At 46.2% G+C, this 21,928-nt stretch overlaps 1 protein-coding gene across 1 annotated transcript; it reads left to right on the top strand.

Annotated features, from left to right (window-relative positions):
* Nucleotides 1–19,293: 19,293 nt before the first annotated feature.
* LOC139062381 (protein NYNRIN-like) lies at nt 19,294–21,652 on the top strand. Its single transcript, XM_070543189.1, has 2 exons — nt 19,294–21,505; nt 21,565–21,652. The coding sequence occupies exons 1-2, from the start codon at nt 19,391–19,393 to the stop codon at nt 21,583–21,585; spliced, it is 2,136 nt and encodes a 711-aa protein (XP_070399290.1). The 5' UTR covers nt 19,294–19,390; the 3' UTR covers nt 21,586–21,652.
* Nucleotides 21,653–21,928: the final 276 nt, after the last annotated feature.

Below are 21,928 nucleotides of genomic sequence, written 5' to 3'. Positions count from 1 at the left end.
CAAATTTAGAAAAATAAACACAAACTTCTGCACAACTTTACTTTTAGTCAAACGGGTTGTTATGGCTGACTTATTATTTATTCTTATGTAGCACAGCAATAGCGCTAGGGAAATATATTCCGATGGGGTTCTGTTACACAAACCCCACGAATAACATTATCTACTGAAGTAACAGTCCTGCTTAGAGGTTGGACTGTAGATCAAATATGACATAATTCTAAAGACTCATCTTTGGTTTGGAAAATGTCCGTTCTCTTCTGTGGTACATACAAACTGAAGCGTGATCGCAGCTAACATGCTACGCACGCTAGCTCTCTCCGGCTGAGCGGTGACGTCATATAATCAAATCAAGCTCTGTTTACTTTTCTCGTCAGAATAAACGGATCATCCATTTATCTCCAAAAACATGCGGTGTCGTCCACAAAACGTAGAAGTGATCCGGTTACTCCTTAGTTGCTTTTAGCTTTTTCAAACTGATCAGGAAGCCATATGCTAAACACCGTTAGCTTAGATAAGTTTCTTGTTCATCTGCACAAAGATTTGTTAGATTACCTAAATCAGCATTATCTAAATCCATAAGTTTTATTTTATTTTCTCAAATTGTGCAGATACAGCTCTGATATGTTTACCTACTTGTTACTGAAACCTACAGCAGAAATAAGGAGACCAACACTTACCTGGTCACTAGAAAATGAGCCTTGTCCGCATCCTTTTTCAGGCACCAATTCCAGCTGAAGCAGCCTCCATTCTTCCAGAGCGTAATCAATAGATATTCGGGTCCCTGACCGACTTTTATCATATTTTCTTTTTGACTCTCGAGATGCCGCTGATAAAACCTTCTTCTTTGTGCCACTTTTTAGTGGGCTTTGAGTTGCGCTTGGTCGTTTGCTAGTTGGGGACACAGCAGGCTTGTGCGGATTTGGGGTGGGGGGTGTTATGTAAAGACCCCTTGACACGTCACGTGCCCATCTCAATAATTTTTCCATCCTCAATATATATATATATATCAAAGTTAAAAAATGTACAACTCTATTATTATTTTTATTTATTATTATTGAAGTGCAGTTTTGGCTGTTGACAATGGATAGGCCATTGTATTTATTGTTTTGGGTCTTTTTTAATTGTTTTTGGTGCAACATTTTCTAACAGGGAGTGAGATTCCTTTTTTATTTAATTTTTGTTTGTTATTTTTGTTCATTTAGAAGTTCTGGTTCTGGACATTTCAATGTTAAATGAAGGTTTATTTGTTGCATTTTAAAGGGTGTACTTGCATTATTATGATATATTAACATTATATTAGTGGTTATTTTGGTCTAGATAATGTTGACAATGATATTGTTTATCATCAACAATTTGTTGGACAAAATATCGTCCAGCAAAATTTGTTACTTTCCCAGGCCTAGTCAAAAGTATAAAAATTATTTATACATAAACGGTCCCTCCTGAGATCTGGCCGTTTGTTCATTTGCTGTGTTAGAGGACATGCTGAACTAATGTTTTACACATGATCATCACCCTAACATTTGAGTGTATAAAAACATATTAAATATGTTTTTTCCCTTAAAAGTGTTTAAACAGTTGTTGCATTTCAACACACAAAAAATAAATGGAAAAAATAAGATAAATCTAATGAAAAGTGTACATCTATGACATTAAGCTTAAAAAAATCTGTTGACGATGATACTGTTCATTTGTCAGAGCTTTTTAATGTGAACATATACATTGCAATAGATAAGTTTACAATAAAGTTAAATGATAAAAGTTTTGAAGTTACACTTCTACTACTACTACTAGTAATAATAATTATGATGATAATAGTAATAATAAAAAAATAATAATTATAATAATACGAATAAATTCTGTCTGAGGAGTCAGTTATGTGGAGGAGATGAGTTTGTAAAAGTTAGTTTTGAGTATGTTTGTGAAGGAGGAGGTGAGTCTGAGCTTAATGCAGGGGTGTCACATGTTCCAACTTACGTTTTGACTTTGAAAGAAGTCTCTTATATCCACTTTTCGTTTTCTTGACATGCTGCCTCCTGGCTGTGCCTAACTACCAAAGACTCACAAATGAACACTTATTCAAATGTTATGTAATGGAAGCTGAGCTGAGCTCTGATATTACACAGCGTCTAATTGACGATGTGACTCAGTACCGGTGTTCCCTAGCGGCTCCAAACTAGCAAAACAACGTGAGCACGTTCTGACTGTTTACAACTTGAGTGACAGCAGCAACAGCCAATAATACGTTAGCAAGTATCAGCAGAGCCAATAGATTAGCTTTTGGGCAGGTCTAATAGGAAACCGGTTTTCGTTTCGGTCCTAGTGCTCAACGAAATCCATTTAATGGAGCGTAATATAGTTTTTGGACGGAAAAAAGTGCAGGGGACCAAAACTGCCTTTTGAAAAAGTGGGGGGGACATGTGATCAAAGGCATCCCCAACAATCGGTATTGGCTGGAGAGGAGCGGGAGGTAAGTTTTGGTTTGCTTTTCCCACGACTTGGCAAATATGGCAACGCTTACAAAACTGACTCACATCCTTTCTTAAGCCGGGCCAGAAGAAGTGTTCCAAAACAGTTTGATAAGTTTTCTTGATGCCAAAATGTCCTGACCAATCACTCTCATGGGCGATCGTCAGTATTTTATGTTTGAATTTTTGAGGGATAACAATCTGTGTTACAGTTTTCCAGGTAGCGCCTACATCTTTAGGGTCAGTCCAAGATCTCATCAAAACCTCGTTTTCAAAAAAGTACTTAATGTTACTTTGCTCTGTACCTTTGACTGCGGCAAAACATTTGTCTAGAGATTTATCCGCCTTTTGCTCTTGCACTAACGTGGTTCTAGACACACTGTTGTCATCAAGCTGTAAATGTTCCGGTTTTTCCGAGGACATTTGTTCTGGGTGACATTCTGGTTCTGAGACCTGCTCAAGATTTTCTTCAAACAGGGAAGAAATGTCAAGTAACCCATCATTTAGTTTTGATTGAGAGCGCGTCACAACACATGAGGGAAATATGTCAGGGAAGAACTTAACATAGTCTAGGTCAGGGATTGGTTGTGCTACGACTTCTGGAGCGGGGGTAACCAGTCCTCCAGCGATGTCGTTTCCAAGTAGTAAATCCACCCCGGAAATAGGTAAAGTGTCGCTCACAGCAATGCAAAATTTACCCTTAGCTAGACCACAATCCAACATGACCTCATGTAGTGGAAATGACGCGTTCTCAGAGTTTAATCCTTTTAACAGGACTGAAACACCAGAGTAACTGTCTTTGCCAAAAGGAAGCACTCTTTTCAAAACCACTGAGTGAGAAGCACCAGTGTCCCTTAGTATTTTAACTGGAACTGCAGGAGTAGAAGTTAAGGCTGCTGTTCCTTCCGATACAAATGGTGTGAAGCATTTGTCATAGTTCTGACCCTCGGGTTGCAGATTATGAGGATTCGATAAAAACTCTACCTCCCTGGGAGGTGACTCTCATCTTTCATTTTTACGCTTTAAGATCAAGCAGTCTTTAGCAATATGTCCCAGCTGATGACAATAGAAACACCGTGGTAAACTCTTTATTGCTTGTTTTTCTGATGCTTTGAGTTTACTATCTGTTGGACGCTTAAACTTGGTTTCAGTATTCAAACGGTGGGTCAATGCAAACTCATCTGCTGACAAAGCAGCTGCAGACAACGTGGACACCTTTTGTTCATTGAGATACAACACCAGTTTTTCAGGAAGACACCTTTTAAATTCCTCTAAGAGGAGTAACTCTTTCAACTCAGAGAAGGAAGAAGCTTTAGCAGCCATCAACCATTTATCAAACAACCCATTCTTTTCTCTGGCAAATTCAACATAGGTTTGAGTTTCATTTCGTTTCCTTAATGTTCTGAACTTCTGTCTATAGGCTTCAGGCACTAATTCATAGGCTTTTAAAACTGCTTCTTTTACTTTATCATAATCTGTTACATCGTGAGTGGACAGTGATGAGATTACCTCTTGGGCTTTTCCACACAGTTTGCACTGTAATAGCAGGGGCCAGACTTCCCGCGGCCAGGAGAGTGCATGTGCAAGGCGTTCAAACGCGGTGAAGTAGCTGTCCACCTCGGTCTCACGGAATGGCGGCAGCAACGTGATGCACTTGCTGATGTCCAGCCGGTCTGGTCCACTGTCCTTTCTTTCATCTACTCCTCGTGCTGAATGGTTTGCCAGCTGTGTTTGGAGTTCCAGCTCCAAGCGACGGAGTCGGACTTTTGTTTCAGCCTCGATTTCGAGCTTCCTGAGTTCCATCTCCATTTGTCTTCGCTGAGCTTTTTCTTCAGCCTCGTGCTTTAGTCGAGCCAACCTGACCCGCAGCTTAGCAGACCCGGGAGATTCTCGAAAGGAGTCTGAAGACATTGGATCATAGCGAGGAATTGAGACAGAAGGAGCCAACTGTCTTTCACCTGGAGGTGGGGTCACCTTCCGTTCCTCGGTGTCTGTCTCCCGGTCTGTATAGTCCCCGGCCACAGTTCCACCATCACCCTTCTCATGATTTGCCCCCTGCTGGAGGAGGAGAGGATTAACAGAAGCCAGCACAGGGGGAAACAGTTTCAATTGTTCCATTTCAAGCACAATCCGTTTTCGTAGCTCCAACTTCCGCATCTGCTGAGCCCCAGTGAGGCCAAGGTGCACAGCCACCTCTACTAAATCCTGTTTGCGACATCCCTCTATCTGGCTACGGGAAGGTGCCTCCAAGAAAGCCTTTAAATCAAAGACAGACATATCATTAGTCTACAGAATTCTACACACACAAAGTCACTTCAGGAGAGGAAATATGGGAAATGGTGAAGAAGGCTTCCAGGATTAAGATGTGTAAGATGTGAACATTAAAGGATAATATGCCGGACGAGCCCCCACTTGTTACGTTTTACCTTCTTCAGGGAGGGGAAACCAGGGAGGAAAGAAGTAACTTGTGTAAAGAAAAACAAATTTATTAAAACATTAGAGGATAACACAAAACCAAGGGCTGGAAATCCTAACAGAAATACTCTAACACAGCCCATAAAACTCAGAGAGTCCAATGTTCATATAAAATAAAACAGGAGACTAAGACTCAGATATTTTATCTGGCAGCACCAAAAGAAAACCACTCAGACCTAAGTGTCCAACAGGATGTTAAAGATGTGGGATGGATTAACTAAAAGACTCAGGGTTATTTTCAAAACCTAAAGAAGCTTTCACCTTCTACATAATAATTCAGCAAATTAACCACAAAAGACTCTCAAATTCTAACAGAGGCCACTGTAGTTCTTTTATCAAGAGAAATTACTACACCCAAAGAGAGACTTAATAAAAGCTGAGGAATTATTTTCTTTCAAGATGTTTGAACTTCTAAAACCCTGAAACCAGCCCACAGGGAGTCTACTTGGTTACAAGTAGCTCCTCGAATGAAAGTTCTTCCAGCCTTTTATCCTTTCCAGATCCAGAGAAAACGATTAGTCCAATTGCTTCCACCTGAAGAACTGAGGAGGGATCCACTGGTGATGAGGCTGCCGGTGCTCATTGTGGTTTCCATGAGGTGAGTCTGAGCTTAATGCAGGGGTGTCACATGTTCCAACTTACGTTTTGACTTTGAAAGAAGTCTCTTATATCCACTTTTCGTTTTCTTGACATGCTGCCTCCTGGCTGTGCCTAACTACCAAAGACTCACAAATGAACACTTATTCAAATGTTATGTAATGGAAGCTGAGCTGAGCTCTGATATTACACAGCGTCTAATTGACGATGTGACTCAGTACCGGTGTTCCCTAGCGGCTCCAAACTAGCAAAACAACGTGAGCACGTTCTGACGGTTTACAACTTGAGTGACAGCAGCAACAGCCAATAATACGTTAGCAAGTATCAGCAGAGCCAATAGATTAGCTTTTGGGCAGGTCTAATAGGAAACCGGTTTTTGTTTCGGTCTTAGTGCTCAACGAAATCCATTTAATGGAGCGTAATATAGTTTTTGGACGGAAAAAAGTGCAGGGGACCAAAACTGCCTTTTGAAAAAGTGGGGGGGACATGTCCCACCCGTCGCCCCCCCCCCCCCCCCCCCCAAATTACGTCCCAGGCTTGAAGCATCAATTAACGTCATATCCGTAAAACAGCGCGGGAAATTCGGATCAGGAATGTTTTGCATTTTGCAGCACACAGCCTGATTAACAAAATGGAATGATAAACTGGTTTCATCATTCTTTTTAGTTTAAAATGCTTCATCACCCATAAGCTTCACAAGAATGAACATGTACTTATGTTTTTGGACAATTCCTGCCCCATGCTCCTTTAATGAACCTTTAAACATTTTAATGAACATTTTAACGTTTTTAAAATAAATATTTTAATGAACATTTTAAAATTTTAATGAAGAATTTAACGTTTTAATGAAGATTTTAACGTTTTAATGATGATTTGAACGTTTTAATGAAGATTTTAACGTTTTAATGAACATTTTAATGTTTTATAGAACATTTTAACGTTTTATTGAACATTTGAATGTTTTATAGAACATTTTAACGTTTTAATGAACATTTTAACGTTTTAATGACCATTTTAACATTTTAATGAACATTTTCATATTTTAATGAAGATTTTAACGTTTTAATGAACATTTTAACGTTTTAATGAAAATTTTAACGTTTTAATGAACCTGTTAACGTTTTTAAAAATGAACATTTAAACGTTTTAATGAAGATTTATATTCAACAAGCATATATATATTCTAATATATAACAGATGTTGAGGGTCTGACCTCATGAGGAAATTACTATGCAGTGATTTTCTCCAAAATGACTGTGCTTAAATTGCTCTGAAAAGCAAATAATCACATCAGCGCCAAGAAACTTCATTTCCCATGATGCTTTGCACACGGAAGCATTGGGATGATGTCACCGCCTAATACCAGAAACACGTTCTGCGCATGTGCGGGAGGCCGTGGAGCTTTCCCGTGACTTCAAAGACTATAAATCTTCAGCAAAGACAAAGGAACCTCGTTCTTTTTCCCAGGATACCTGGCGGTAAGGACACGCTTGTCGAACGCTCCGACAACTTGAGCACGCGGAAGCTCTAAGTGCCCAAGTTGAGCCACGCAACCGCTGGAAACCACTCCAACTCCCATCGGGACCTGACTGGGAACGAGCGGAGCTCCATCCAGCTCTCAGAGACGCTGTAAGTTGTCAAACTCAGCCCAAAAGAAACTTCGTTCTCTTTGTGTCCAGCCCGTGGAGAAACACTCGTGGAGCCAAACAACGGAGAAAGCATCAAACCGACGGATGACGCTGAAAACTGCGGAGAAACACGGAGAACCGTCAAATCAAAACAGTGAGGGACGCCTCGCTCTTCTGGTGATCAGAAAACTCATTTTTCTCTCTCCTTTTCTCCTCCCGTTTCCTCTATAGTCCAGAATAAGCAATAAAACCGCGCTATTGCTTAAAAAGTAGCTTCGTGTTTTCCTCTTTCGCTCCCAAAACACGTCCGCCGGGTCATTTTGAAAGAATAAACTGCTTATTGATCATCGTTAATATCTTTAGTCGTCAGCTCTGGCCAGGCTGCCGACTCCTTTTAGATTAAATAATTTACAAGTGACCTTTTGTTGTTTGTTAACTTTTGAAGTGTTTGAGTTAAGTTTTACTGTGATTCTAAGCCACTAAGTGTTCGGGAAAGTAGAAAACTTTACACATCCAGGTCTCCTGTTGAATGTGAGGGGAGGGGAAGAGCCCCACACACACTCACAGCTCACTCCCCCCACCTACTCTGGGGAAACAAAGACCCATTCATCTCACACACACACACACACACACACACACTCACTCACACACACCACACAAACACCTTGAACATTATTTTGAATATACATCCTTTTATTATATCACATGGTTATTATTCATTTATGCCACTGTTTATTCATTTGACAAATTGTTAATTAAACGTTATAAACTTCAGATTTTCGTCTCCAGTAGCTTTGTTGTGTCGAAGAGAAGTCTCTGCTCCAAGGATTCTACGAACTTCAAGAAAGACTGATAAGAGTTTTGGATTCAATTTTTCCCCGGTTAAAGGGGAATGGTGCCCCGTATATCTAAGAATATCTTAATTAATTAATAAATCAGTAAATATTCCCATATTTACAGAATTTATTGAAGAATCCAAAAGTAAGTTAAAGCTTACGAATTGTTCGCTCCTAATAACCCCAACATTAATTGGTGCCCCGTGTGAGGCTTGGATACACAGAGATTTCTATCCGGCACAAACAAACAAATAAATCTTAACTTGAATTAAAATAATCAGTTGTTCAGCCTTGGACCAGCAACAGAGTGGTGCTGATTTCGCTGAGCAGGAAGCTGCATCGAACTCTCACCAGTAACTCAGTGCTTCTTTAAAGGTGCAACGTGTAAATTAATTCTGGTTGACTTTTAGGTTAAAATTCAGTTTTTCCTTAAAGGTGCAACGTGTAATTAATTCTGGTTAACCTTTTAGGTTAAAATTCAGTTCTTCATTAAAGGTGCAGTATGTAAGTAATTCTGACTAACCCTTTTAGGCTAAAATTAACTGCTAATTTAGCGACTTTAACTCACAGTGGCTATTATAACTAACTGAAACCTTCACTCAAAGACTGATAACACCCTGTTTGCTAATATTCTGAAGGAATAATAGCACATTTAACACTGCAAGTGTTGTAAGACGTTGCTACGGCAACGCACCAGCTTTTGCTAAAATACTGAAAGGAATAGTATTTTAAGCGTCAGTCACGGCATTCCGTGCAATTTAAAACGCTAAAACCTGTGCGCACAAAGGTTAATTTAGTGTTTTTCTGCTACAAAGCTAGCAGTTGCTGCCCAAAAGGTGCAGCTTGAGCTATCTGCAGAAGCTCTACTAGGCTATTTTTGGTTCGGTTGTTAAATGGAGGGACAGAGTAGTGAACTGACCAACTCCCAGCAACCAGGTGGCGCTGCGGCCCACGACTATGAACCTGGCCTACTTTCTGGACAAATATTGTCCAAACTGGTCGCGGTTGCTCGAGAACCCGACTACCCTTCTAGGGATTTCACTGAAGAACAGCGTAGCGTCGAGCTAGAAGCTGTAATTGATCAAATAGAAAACCCGGATGGTACAAAACCAATCCAGGTTCACTTAGCTAAGTTAGCCCTGATCCTCTATCAGAGAGGACTCCAACGTGGTCAGAAGATCATGAACCTCCAGAGTATGCTAGCTGAAAAACAGCGAAATGAAAGGCTGATCGAGGAAGACAACACCGATTCTGGGGAAGATGGGGAGAAGACCCCGCCCCCCTCTGCTGATGACAACAGACACTCGGAAGGGGGGAAACACCGTGACTCTCTGGACGAACGCACGCCGCAGGGGAGAGATGATGCTTATCTGTCCTAACCTTCGGCCCTCTTCCCTACACACACTCTAGGGCATTCAGGACCACCTAGGGGCCGAGGGCAGTTCGCCCTCGAACCCCAGGTTGGACCACCACCCTCATCTTCACGGCCTTCTCAATCTGTGAGAAGTCGACCAGCTGAGCGGCACCTCTATTTAGACCGCTCCCCCAGTCCACGAAGGGTGCAAGGTGCCGATTGGGGTTATGCACCCCAACCTGCACCTCCACCATCTACCCATCCTAGCTACTCCGGTACTCGGCATGCCGATAACCAGCTGCGGGACAAAGAATCATACGCCAGTCCGTACCCGGACAAAGCGTATTACGCAGAAGCCCCAGTTGAAAGACGCAGGCTGCACTACGCAGACGTGCCCCGGGAGGAGGACCTCCCAGGACACCCAAGTGACGTGCCAGCAGCCCGCCACAGCATGCCGAACCCCGATTTGGGCCCCAGGAGTCAACATTGGGAGCCCAGAGCACACCAGCGATATCCAGCGCCCTCTGAGACAGACCGTGGGTCAGAGTCAGAGGATGACGTGCCGTACCGTGAGTCAGGGCTCCGTGTACGTCAAATTGAATCGCTAGCTAAAGACATAGAACGCTTTGATCCTAACACCAATGAATCCAACGTCGACGATTATCTCAGGGAGATAGAACGTTGTCTGCTTGATCTTCCAGCACCCTCTTCAAGGGAAAAGCTCAAGCTAATTTGGAAAACCACATCTAGAACGGTGCACGGTTTCATGGAAACTCTACCACCTGACATTCGAGATCGGTACTCCTCGCTCTGCCGAGCGTTGAGGGATGAATACGCCACGTATGCAGACTCTGCGTCAGCTACAATGGGGGACTTCTCCATCAAACACGGGAGGAACGAACCCCCCAGAGAGTATTATCGCCGACTCAAAAGTGCTTATTTCCAAGGTCGAAACGGCCCTGGGCTCGAGGAAGACCCTGCCTTCAGATCCCTGTTCATTCACAACCTGCACGAGTGTGTTCGCTCCGAAGTCTCAATGTATTGTCGGATGAAGAAACTGACAACTCAGGAGATTAGGAGATACGCTCAACAGGCTTGGGAAGCCGGCGGAAAGCCCCAAAAGCCTGACGCACATCACCGCGTCATGCACCTAGCTCCCGACACCGAGCCGCGTTTGGAGCTCGAAGGAACAGAAGCTTCACCCACTAAGCCAAAATCTGCTAAACCTAGACCTGTTAAACCACGAGAGCAGTCTCAATCTCCTCAACAGGGGAAGGGGGGGTGCTGATTGGCCGCCTAGGTCTGGACAATCAGACAGGAAGTGGCCCAACCAAAACCAACGGCAGGCAGGTCGGAACAGTGGAAGGTTTAAGGAGCGCCGCCAACAGGTAAGTCCTGAACGCAAGTCCGCAGGTGAGTACTTGACCAAAGCTGACCTCCAGGAGATGTTTCAGCAGTTCCTAGCTAAACAGAAGGAACAGCTGAGATCTGCAGATGAGACCCCTGCACCAAAGTCTTCTTCTAAGAAGCCAGACCCAGAGCCAACGTCCGCATGACTAGGCGTGGCTCAACCCCCCAGCGTGGCCAGGACCTACCTAATCAGCTGGGGGAACAGTACTGGTAGATCACAGGAATCTCCTGAAATCTACCCCCCAGAGAAACCTGATACTTAATTTCTGAAGTTCCTTGGTGACTTAACAAACCATGATCATGCTCGCCGTTTGTACTGTAGCACCAAGGTAGGTGGATGCATACAGGTTGATGCTCTGCTGGATACCAGCTCAGAAATCACCCTGATGTGCTCCACACTGTTCCATCGCGTGTCTGACACCATGCGGTCGCTCGGGAAACCAGTCCAGGTAGAACCCTGTGACCTGAAAATCACCAGCTACACCCAGACCCGGGAGTGTATCACTCACCGGGCGTGGCTGGACATCACCTTCCAAGACATGACTCTGGTTCACCCGTTTTATGTCTGCCAGCTAGACACTGAACCACTTCTCATTGGTCAGGACCTGCTTGAACGTCTAGCTCCCCTCATCGACTGCCAGAAGGGTCAACTGTGGGCCCAGGTGGACACACCTAAGCCCTGGAACCCGGATAGCAGCCGACCATCCTCCATTCTTGAAGTCAGCATAAGTGAGCAGCAAAACCCTTGTTCCAAGGTCATGCCCCTCCCTACGGCTCCCACAGACGATGTCCGCCTGCAAAGGCACGAAACCGCTCCTGGAACTCCGCTCTGCACACATTCATCTTTTCTCTGCTCGCTGAAGAACGTCAGCCTGCAGCCATATGCACCACACATAGTTGGTGGTCTTACCATCAACTGGACCCACATCTCAGATGCTTGCCTTGCTCTTTGGTCAGAAAAGTCAGCCATCAGCCAGCAGACGTTTGAACACCTGCGTCAGAAGGACCCCCTTCTGGTCAGTGTGACACGTAGCCATCGGCTCTTGTCACCTACTTGGCCGCAGAGGCTCCTGAAAGCGCCAGAGGTCTGCTCCCTGACTATCCAGCTTGGAGCAAGACAGCTCACACATACATTCAGCATCATACCACAGCTTGATCCACCTGCACTCATTGGAGCAGATCTGCTGGTTCGACTCGGTGCCCAGCTGGACACTTGCAATCAAGTCCTTTGGGCCCGAGCCACACCATCCTCTGAGCCTTGCTCAGAAGGCCCTGAACACTTGCTGTCCGGACAGACCATTCCACAGTCCTGCCGTGCAGTGGTTGAGGCTAGCACGGTTCTGCCCCCACTGGTCAAAGGAGTGCCTGTTCGTCTGACTCTGATGAAGCATCAGAAGCTGCCAGACACACAGGCCTTCTTCCAGCCATCACCACACTTCTTGGAGCTCAACTTAGCCATCTGTGGCACGCCACTCTTGGAGCTGAACAATCGTTCTGCTTACGTGTTGGTCGAAAATCCGACCCGGAGTCCTATCCACATGCCGGCAGGAAAGCCCTCGGGCATGCTGATAGATAGCTCATTCCATGACTTCGAACTTTCAGTCCCCGTGATCGGACAACTTCCGTTGTTCTTGAACGACAGACAGGTTGGTGTAGACACATTCAGTACTTTCCCCTCACAAATGATTACCATCAAGCGGCAGGAAGCCCTTCCTGAGGAACCCATTTGCAGTGCAACCTTAGATACTGACAACGGTCAGTGTCTAACGGTTTTTGCAATAAATACTCAACCCTCTGAGTCACCGGTTGAAAGCCCGGAACACCAGAGACCCTCCTCCTCTGAACCTTATGACGGCTTTGAAGCCGAAGTCAGCCAGCAGCTTGACAAAGCGGATGCGCTGGAATCAGAGGAGCAGAGAGAACAGCTTAGAAGCCTGTTCTATGAGTTTCAGTCCATTTTATCCAGGGACTCCCTGGACTGTGGACTCACAAACCTGCATACGGTTCGCATTCCGACGAACCCGAATGCCCCTCCTACTTTTGTACGTCAGTACAAGATTCCCCTCGCTGCTTATGAGTCGATCCAGGAGATCCTCGATCAGCTGAAGGAGAAAAACATCATCAGAGAGTGTAACTCCACTTACAACTCTCCCATCTGGCCGGTTCTGAAACCGACTGGGAAATGGCGTCTCACCATAGACTATCGTGCACTGAACAAACAAGTGTCTCTCTCCAGGTGGCCTATGATCCATTTAGATCAGGAGCTAGCCAGAGTCAGAGATGCTCGTTTCTTCTCTACGGTTGACGTAGCCAACGGCTTCTGGACCATGAAGGTTGAGCCGGCGGACCAGTATAAACTGGCTTTCTCCTTTGGAAATCGCCAATATACTTGGAACCGTTGCCCCTTTGGCTACTCTAACTCACCTGCAGAGTTCAACATCTTCCTCCACAAAGCCATGTCAGATGCTGCTTCCAGAGGGAACCTCATATATGTCGATGACATCTTGATGAGGAGTCGAACCTTCGAGGAGCACCTGGCCGAACTCCGTCACGTGCTTCAACAGCTCGCTGACGCCGGAGCTAAATTGGCGATTCTCAAAGGACAGTGGTGTAGAACCAAAGTGGAGTATGTTGGACTGCTGGTTGGCCCTAATGGAGTCGAGCCCCAAGCGGGACGCATTAGAGCCATTCAGGACATCAAAGCCCCAGCTAATCTGACTGAACTCAGGAGCTTCCTCGGAGTCTGCAACTACTCCAGGCAGTTCATTGAGGAGTACGCTGAAATAGCAAGGCCCCTCACTGAGCTGCTTCGGAACGACACACCTTTCGTGTGGGACAGACCCCAAGAAGACTCCTTCCAGTTTCTAAAACAGAAGTTGGCGTCCGCACCCTGTCTGGCTTACCCAGACAAGGATAAGGAGTTCTTCATAGAGGCGACTTTCTCCCCTCACTGCCTGAGCGCTGCTTTGAAGCAGAAACACGATCAGGACATGAGAGTTGTGGCATACGCCAGCAAGCCTCTGAGCAAGGTGGAACTCCAGTTCTCAGACTGCGAGAGAGCTCTCCTCTCTACAGTCTGGGCCGTCGAACACTTTCGTAGTTACATCGGTGTTACGGACCCTGAGTTCTCCAGCACTCAGCTTCTACTCCGCACCCTTATTCCTGCACCATTTTCAGGACCTTGGAGAGCGCCCAGCTCCCTGGCTTCACTCTATGCAGCTGACTCCCATCAGGAATCACCCAGCTGGAGCAGATAAAGATCAGCGCTGCTCAGAGAGGGAGAGAGAGAGAGAGAGGATTGAGGCTGACAGAGAGAGGACTGGAGAGAGGATTGGAGTGAAAGATTGCTTGTCTTGGAGAACTTGTGGACGGTTGCCCCTGGCTGGTTTAATTTCCACCCGCATAAGAAAACCGGTTGAGCTCCGGTTTTCTTTGCTCTTAACAGAGTTGACTGTTGCGTGGGTGAGTTGGTTCACCTGTGGACCTTTTGGTAAGGCCTCCGGGCAAGCTCCGTTGTTCCTGGTTTATTTTCAGAACCAGTGAGTTTCCGTTCCCATTGTTATTTGCTCCTTTAGTTACTTTAAGCCCTCAGCATTTGTTCCTGCAGCCTAAATTAAACTCCTATTTTCATTAAACAGGGTTTTTCTCCCTTAGGGACACCTTTAGTTAATAAAAGGACTTTCTTTTGATTGTGACTTGGTGTCAGATTGTTTCTTTTCTTTTCTCACGTTCCTGTGTTAGGCCTCCCTGAACCTAGACCAAGCTGAGGTCGTAACATATTGGGGGCTCGTCCGGGATATTATTTTGTTATTAATTTATTTGTTACATTAACGTGATTGGTGGTGTGATTTGAGTACCCGTGTTTTTGTTGCTGATTTTGTGCTAACGTGAGCATGTTTAATTTAAAGGAGTTTCTGGCTGCCCCTTCTCGGGACCAGGTCGAAAGCTTCAAAAGGACCGAACTGGCAGAGTTGGCTGTACACCTCGGTCTCCAAGGCATCCAGAACCTGCTGAAAAAGGACTTAAAGGATTCTGTGATGGCCGCGTTGGAAAAGGAAGGTTTGTTACAACCTCCTTTCAGTGACTCTTCGGATTTGCCCCTGAAACAGGACATGGAGGATGGACAGACTGTGAAAGCTTCTACTTCCGTTCCTGTGGGTGCTGCACCCGAGCGCCCTTCTGTCCCAGATGAACAGGACGCTCTTTCGCGGCAGACGCCGCTCACAGGAGAGAGTTTATCCACAACTTCCTCTGCTGCTAGTATGGAGAATGCACGTCTTCGTCTCAGGCTGGCCCGCATGAAGTATGAGGCTGAGGAAAAGTCCCGATTGCAGCAAATCGAACTGGAGATCCGCCGCTGTGAGATCGAGGCTGAAACAAAGTTAAAACTGAAACGTATGGAGTTGGAATACCAAGCAAGAGGAGGTGCTTCTTCTACTACAGACTATGAGCACGAGAGGTCCATGGACAAACAGAGAAACGAGTGTGACATCAGCAAGTGCCTTGTTCTGGTGCCGACTTTCCGGGAGAGCGAGGTTGACAGCTACTTCGCTACATTCGAGCGTCTGGCTGCTGCTTTAGACTGGCCCCAAGAGGTGTGGTCCACTATGCTGCAGTGTAAGTTAACCGGAAAGGCTCAAGAGGTAATTGCTTCTCTTTCTTTATCTGACAGCATGGATTATAATAAAGTAAAAGCTGCTGTTCTTGTTGCTTATGAGTTGGTTCCTGAAGCCTATCGTCAGAAGTTCCGGTCACAGCATGTAAAACTCTCCACGCAAACTTATGTTGAGTTCTCTAGAGAAAAAGCTCTGATGTTTGAGAAATGGATCCTTTTCTCAAAGGTTGAAACTCTACAGGATCTTAAAGAGCTAATTCTCCTGGAGGAATTTAAGAAGTGTTTGCCAGAGAGGTTGGCATTATATTTAAACGAAAGAACAGTCTCTTCTCTCTCCTCAGCCGCCCTACTGGCGGATGAGTTTGTGTTGACGCACGGTGTTGGTGGTGTTCATCAGGGTGAATCTGCTCGCCCGGTGTCAGTAACACCTTTTAGAAACTCTCCTTCTCCTCCTCGTCCTCAGAAACCTTGCTGTTATTATTGCCACCTGGTGGGGCATGTCGCGAGAGATTGTGTAATCCTCAAGCGGAGGAATGAAAAAAGAGGGTCTGCTGCGCAGCCCGTGGGTTTTGTCTCCAAGTCGGGAGAAAATAACCGTGGTTTTGGTCCTTTCATGTCAGAAGGACAAGTGTCTCTTACAGAAAGCTGTGAAAAGCTGACCCCTGTTAAGATTTTAAGAGACACTGGGGCTTCTCAGACGTTAATTTCACAGAAAGTGTTGCCATTTGATGACTTGAGCTCTACCGGCTCTTCCGTGTTGTTGGCTGGAGTAAATGCTGTGCCTGTTTCTCGCCCGCTTCACAGAATTTACTTAAGGAGTGGACTTTTTACTGGGTCATGTGAAGTAGCAGTCTGCCCTTCCTTGCCTGTGGAAGGTGTGGCTCTTTTATTAGGGAACGACTTGGCTGGAGGTGCGGTCATTCCTCCCCCAGTGGTAAAGGAGAGCGTTTCACCTGGAGAGTGTGAGGAGGCTCCCGCAGGAGTGCTGCCCACTTGTGTGTGTACCCGATCTCAAGCTAAGAGAGCGCATGAGATTTTGGATCTCTCCAGTTTGTTTGACGATTCGCAGAGTGATGTTCTTAATCCCGCTGAAACAACTTCTTCCACTCATCTGGTCACAAATGAAGTGTCGTCCAACATGTTTCCGCTAAGTCCGGCTTCTTTGGAGGCGGAACAACGGTCTGATAAATCTCTGACCGACTGCTTTGAGCATGTGGGAAAGAAAATAAATGGAACTACTGGTTATGTTATTGAGAATGGTGTGTTACTGAGAACCTGGTGTAACCGAGCTGCTAAAAATGCCCCTTGGGGTTTGGTAAGACAGATTGTGGTGCCGACAAAATACCGAACTCACATCCTGTCAGTGGCGCATGAAAGCCGGTGGTCCGGTCACTTAGGAATTAGAAAGACCTACCAGCTCGTCTTAGAGCATTTTTTTTGGCCAGGACTTAAAAAGGATGTGGTGCGGTTTTGCAATAGCTGTCATCTCTGTCAAGTAGTGGGAAAACCAAATCAGATCCTGGCTCCGGCCCCTCTGAAACCGATTCCTATTATAGGAGATCCATTCGACCATGTGGTAGTTGACTGTGTGGGCCCTCTGCCCAGGAGCAAATCGGGAAAACGGTTTTTACTCACTGTAATGTGTACAGCCACCCGTTTCCCTGAAGCCATCCCACTTTCATCCATCACTGCAAAGGCGGTAACAAGAGCTCTGGTACATTTCTTTTCATTTGTAGGGTTACCAAAGGTTATTCAGACTGACCAAGGTTCGAATTTCAGATCTGAAATTTTCAAAAGTGTGACCCAGACCTTAGGGATTAAACATGTTCTCTCCTCCCCCTACCATCCGGAGAGTCAGGGTGCCCTCGAGAGGTGGCATCAAACTTTTAAAACAATGTTAAAGAAATATTGTTGTTCTTCAGGAAACCAATGGGATGAGGGTGTCCCATTCCTTGTATTCGCTGCACGGGAAGCAAACCAGGAGTCTTTGGGATTTAGTCCAGCACAGTTGGTTTTTGGGCACACGCCCCGGGGACCTCTGAAAGCCTTAAAAGAGCAATTTCTGGAACCACCCTCTCCTCAGAAACAAAGTACAGCTCGTTTTGTTCGTGCTTTCAGAACCAGGCTGAGAGAGGCTAACGCCCTAGCCCGTGAACATTTAAGAGGCGCACAGGACAAAATGAAGTTTGAGTTTGATCGACATGCTGAAAAACGCATTTTTTCTCCTGGAGATTCGGTCCTTGTGTTAAACCCGGCTACAGCCCATGGTCTGTCCGCAAAATTCGAGGGACCTTATTTCGTAGAAAAAAAACTGAGCGACACTTCGTATGTCTTAAACACCCCTGATCGTCGCAGGAAAAGCCGTGTCTGTAATGTTAACATGTTAGAAAGATATCTGTCTCCCCAGACTACTGCACAACCACCCGGTGAGGCCGCGGTGTGCGCAGCCGCTGCCATCACTCCAGTTCTGGATGAGGTTACCCAAAACCATCTAGTGGTGCCAGAACTTCCTTTGTGCAGCATTTATCTGGATAACATAGTTACTCACACTTCCTCCTGGGATGACCTGTTGGCTTTGGAAAATCCTGTTACTCATCTGGAACCGACCAGCTTCACCACGAACCTCGCAACTCATTGTTTTTATAAGAAAGTTGCTGCTGTGGTAGCTACACTAACATTTTTACTGTCTCCAAAGGTCCCGTTTGTATTGGATGTTGGTGCTCAAGCGTCCTGTGATGGCTGCAAACACATGAAGCCGCCACCGGAAAGGAAACGAGAATGTCATCGCTGATTGTTTATCGCGATCCTTCAGCACCCACGATCAGTTTTCAGACGGCTGAGATCCCCTGGCTAGTGTGGAGAGATTATTTCCTCTTTAGGGGATAATCTATTTGTTATTTTGTTAGTGTTGTGGCCCATGGGTTAGTGTTGGTGATTCATTTCACCTTCTCGGGAGCACTCCAGAAAGAGAACCTCTCTTTGCTGGTTATGTTTTTTTTTGTGTCTTTTGCACCGTGCTTAATCTGCCCGCCCAAATCCACATGAAGAGCAAGGCTTATTTTTAGTTAGTTTTTGGTTACGCAGATGGCGGGGACTCGGTCTCTGTGTGGGCGTTTGGTGTTTCTGGTAGAGAAAAAAAAGGGGAGACACATTATGAGAAAAATGGTGTTTTTATTCTGTTTTCACTTCCACCATTTTTCTTTACTTTAGGTATGGGGGTGTTACGGACCCTGAGTTCTCCAGCACTCAGCTTCTACTCCGCACCCTTATTCCTGCACCATTTTCAGGACCTTGGAGAGCGCCCAGCTCCCTGGCTTCACTCTATGCAGCTGACTCCCATCAGGAATCACCCAGCTGGAGCAGATAAAGATCAGCGCTGCTCAGAGAGAGAGAGAGAGAGAGAGAGAGAGAGAGAGGATTGAGGCTGACAGAGAGAGGACTGGAGAGAGGATTGGAGTGAAAGATTGCTTACTTTGGAGAACTTGTGGACGGTTGCCCCTGGCTGGTTTAATTTCCACCCGCATAAGAAAACCGGTTGAGCTCCGGTTTTCTTTGCTCTTAACAGAGTTGACTGTTGCGTGGGTGAGTTGGTTCACCAGTGGACCTTTTGGTAAGGCCTCCGGGCAAGCTCCGTTGTTCCTGGTTTATTTTCAGAACCAGTGAGTTTCCGTTCCCATTGTTATTTGCTCCTTTAGTTACTTTAAGCCCTCAGCATTTGTTCCTGCAGCCTAAATTAAACTCCTATTTTCATTAAACAGGTTTTTTCTCCCTTAGGGACACCTTTAGTTAATAAAAGGACTTTCTTTTGATTGTGACTTGGTGTCAGATTGTTTCTTTTCTTTTCTCACGTTCCTGTGTTAGGCCTCCCTGAACCTAGACCAGGCTGAGGTCGTAACAGAAACATTGGACAGAAAGTGATCATTGAAACGTGTCATCAGCCTGTCACCTTCCTAAACAGCCAGCGTCTGCGCGGAGGAAGAGTGTCAAACAGCCGCATTGCGACGTGGATGATGGTGCTCCAAGGATACAACATTGAGGTCAAGTATGGTCAGAACACCAAGCTAGCGCTAGGACAAGGGCTAGCAGGCTGCCAGCACTGTGACTCTGACTCCATCATGGGCCCCCTGGACACACCTGCCGCAGTCTACCCAACCGCATACAATCATCGCTACTTTGATGAGAATGTTTGCCAAGGGCTTCCGAAAGTTTACACTGACGGATGTGCCTACCTTCACGAAGGCCAGCTCCGTGCCGGGGTTGGAGTCGTTTGGGTGGACTGTGACACTAAGCAACCAAATCACTACCGGTTGGGCCAAAAGTCTAGTCAGTACGCCGAAATTGCTGCAGTGTTGATAACCCTCCAGCAGGCGGCAGCCTTGGACATCACTCAAATCGTCCTTTGCTCAGATTCAAACTACGCTAGACACAGCTTCATTTCTCACTTCCCCATGTGGAAGGAGAACCACATGAAAAACGCCAGGAACAGAGATGTGAAACACTCTGAGTTATTCCTAGCGTGTGATCTGCTCACCACTGAGAAAGGCATAATGGTCTACTGGAAAAAGGTCAAAGGTCACTCCAGGACCCTAGGTCCGGAGAAAGATGGTAATGACAAAGCAGACCGCCTTGCTAAACTCGGTGCTGACCAGGGAACCTGCTGGGAATTCAAAGACGAGTGGCTTCCACCCAAGGCCATTCACGAGGTCTGCGCGATTACTCGTCGACATGCTAAACAGGCAGACGAACCTCGGACCGTTGGGGTACCCGTGTTTCTAGGCAGACAACCACAGGACGCGGACCTAGTCACCATGCAGGAACAAGATCCTGACCTGAAGCTCATCCGCGAGCTTCTCCAAAAGGGCCCGATGTCTAAACAACCGTCAACACCTACTGGCAAAAGCCGAGATTTGGTAACCCTGCATCGTCAACTCGCGCACCTGAAACTACAAAACGATTTGTTAGTTTACATGCGTCACGATCACAGCCCGCCGCGCTGGGTTGTTCCACTCGACCACAGAGGAGTGATGCTTGCCTACGCCCACGACACTCCGGTTGGAGTTCACCGTGGCGCAAACGCTACCCTCGCGTCACTGACAGAAGTAGCATATTGGCCATCGATGTCCAAGGACGTACACAGCTATGTCCAAGGCTGCCTCATCTGTGCCCAGTTTCAACCCTCCCAGCCACTTGCTAGAGCACCACTGCAACGCAGGGGGATAACCTTCCCTTTGTCCCACCTGCAGATCGACTGGGTTGGACCGGTTCCCAAATCGGCAAGAGGAAACAAATATATGCTAACTGTAACTTGCAGTTTCACGAAGTGGGTGGAGTGCCTTCCAGCGCCAAACGATACAGCCGTCACAACCGCTGTACTGCTGATTAACCACGTTTTCAGTCGATGGGGACTTCCACTCTGCATTGACTCTGACCGAGGAACTCATTTCACATCCAGTGTAATGACGTCCCTGTTTGAACTTCTGGGAGTGGAAGTGAGATTCCACCTCCCCTATCACCCACAGTCATCCGGACAGGTCGAACGGATGAACCGCACGGTCGTCTCTATGCTCAAAAAGTACGTCTGCTCCACTGGGAAGGCCTGGGACGTCAAGCTCCCTCTGGTCCTGATGGCCATACGGTCCACTCCCCAGCGATCCACGGGGGTTACGCCCTTTGAGATGATGACCGGCAGACTGATGACCCTACCACTGCACCTCCTGTATCACCCAGAGGATGTCAGTGTTGCCACTGCCTATACCGCTCATCAGTATGTGGCAGACTTAAAAACACACCTCAGAGCTACGTTCGCGCACGCTCAGAAGAAACTGGAGATCAACGTAGAAGGCGCTAAAGCCTACTATGACAAAAAGACAACCAGCCGCGAATACGAGGTGGGTGACAAAGTATTCTACTTTCGGTTCGCCCAACCGGCACGCAAAGCTAAGAAGTTCCTGCCCTGCTGGTCAGGACCATTTGAGATCGTGGCAAAACTCTCTCCAGTTGCATACAGGTTACGCATCACCAAAGCAAGACAGGAGCCTGTCTACAAATGGGTGCATGCAAACCAAATCAAACCCTACGTCAAACCATCCCCGCGGGTACAGAGACCAGACTCCCCGCAGGAGGTAGACAACCCTACGTCAAACCATCCCCGCGGGTACAGAGACCAGACTCCCCGCAGGAGGTAGACGTAGTCTCTACATAGTTCTATGCATGGAAATGGAAAGGGGGGGAAAGTGCACGTTTAACCCACTAACATGTACTAACCGACAAAGAACCAGCCCCCCCCCCCCCCCGCCGTCCCTTTCACTAACCAAGAGAAACTCCTCCTAGAACGCTAACAGGAAGTACTTACTAAAACCTTACAGGGTACTCTGGTACCTACACTAGGCTCTGATTAATGAATCTCTACGTGCAATCAAGACTTTGTCTGAAACCATACCTCAGGATATTGTGTACACACGAGTGGTGAGAGATTTGATGCAGGACCTGCTCAGGGAAGTAAGTTCCACGCTGGACAGCTTGGTTGAAAGTCGTATTTCCCCGTA

Source organism: Nothobranchius furzeri, chromosome 13, assembly GCF_043380555.1.
Source record: "Nothobranchius furzeri strain GRZ-AD chromosome 13, NfurGRZ-RIMD1, whole genome shotgun sequence".
NCBI lineage: Eukaryota > Metazoa > Chordata > Actinopteri > Cyprinodontiformes > Nothobranchiidae > Nothobranchius > Nothobranchius furzeri.
Note: the sequence above shows the minus strand (reverse complement) of the source record. Positions and strands in the feature narration are given on the sequence as shown.

Excerpts from the sequence above, each read along its gene's own strand:
- LOC139062381 (XM_070543189.1), top strand. The coding sequence starts at position 19,391 with ATGATGGTGCTCCAAGGATACAACATTGAGGTCAAGTATGGTCAGAAC. Across the intron at positions 21,506-21,564 it reads GACCAGACTCCCCGCAGGAG|GTAGACGTAGTCTCTACATA; the intron begins GTAGACAACCCT and ends TCCCCGCAGGAG.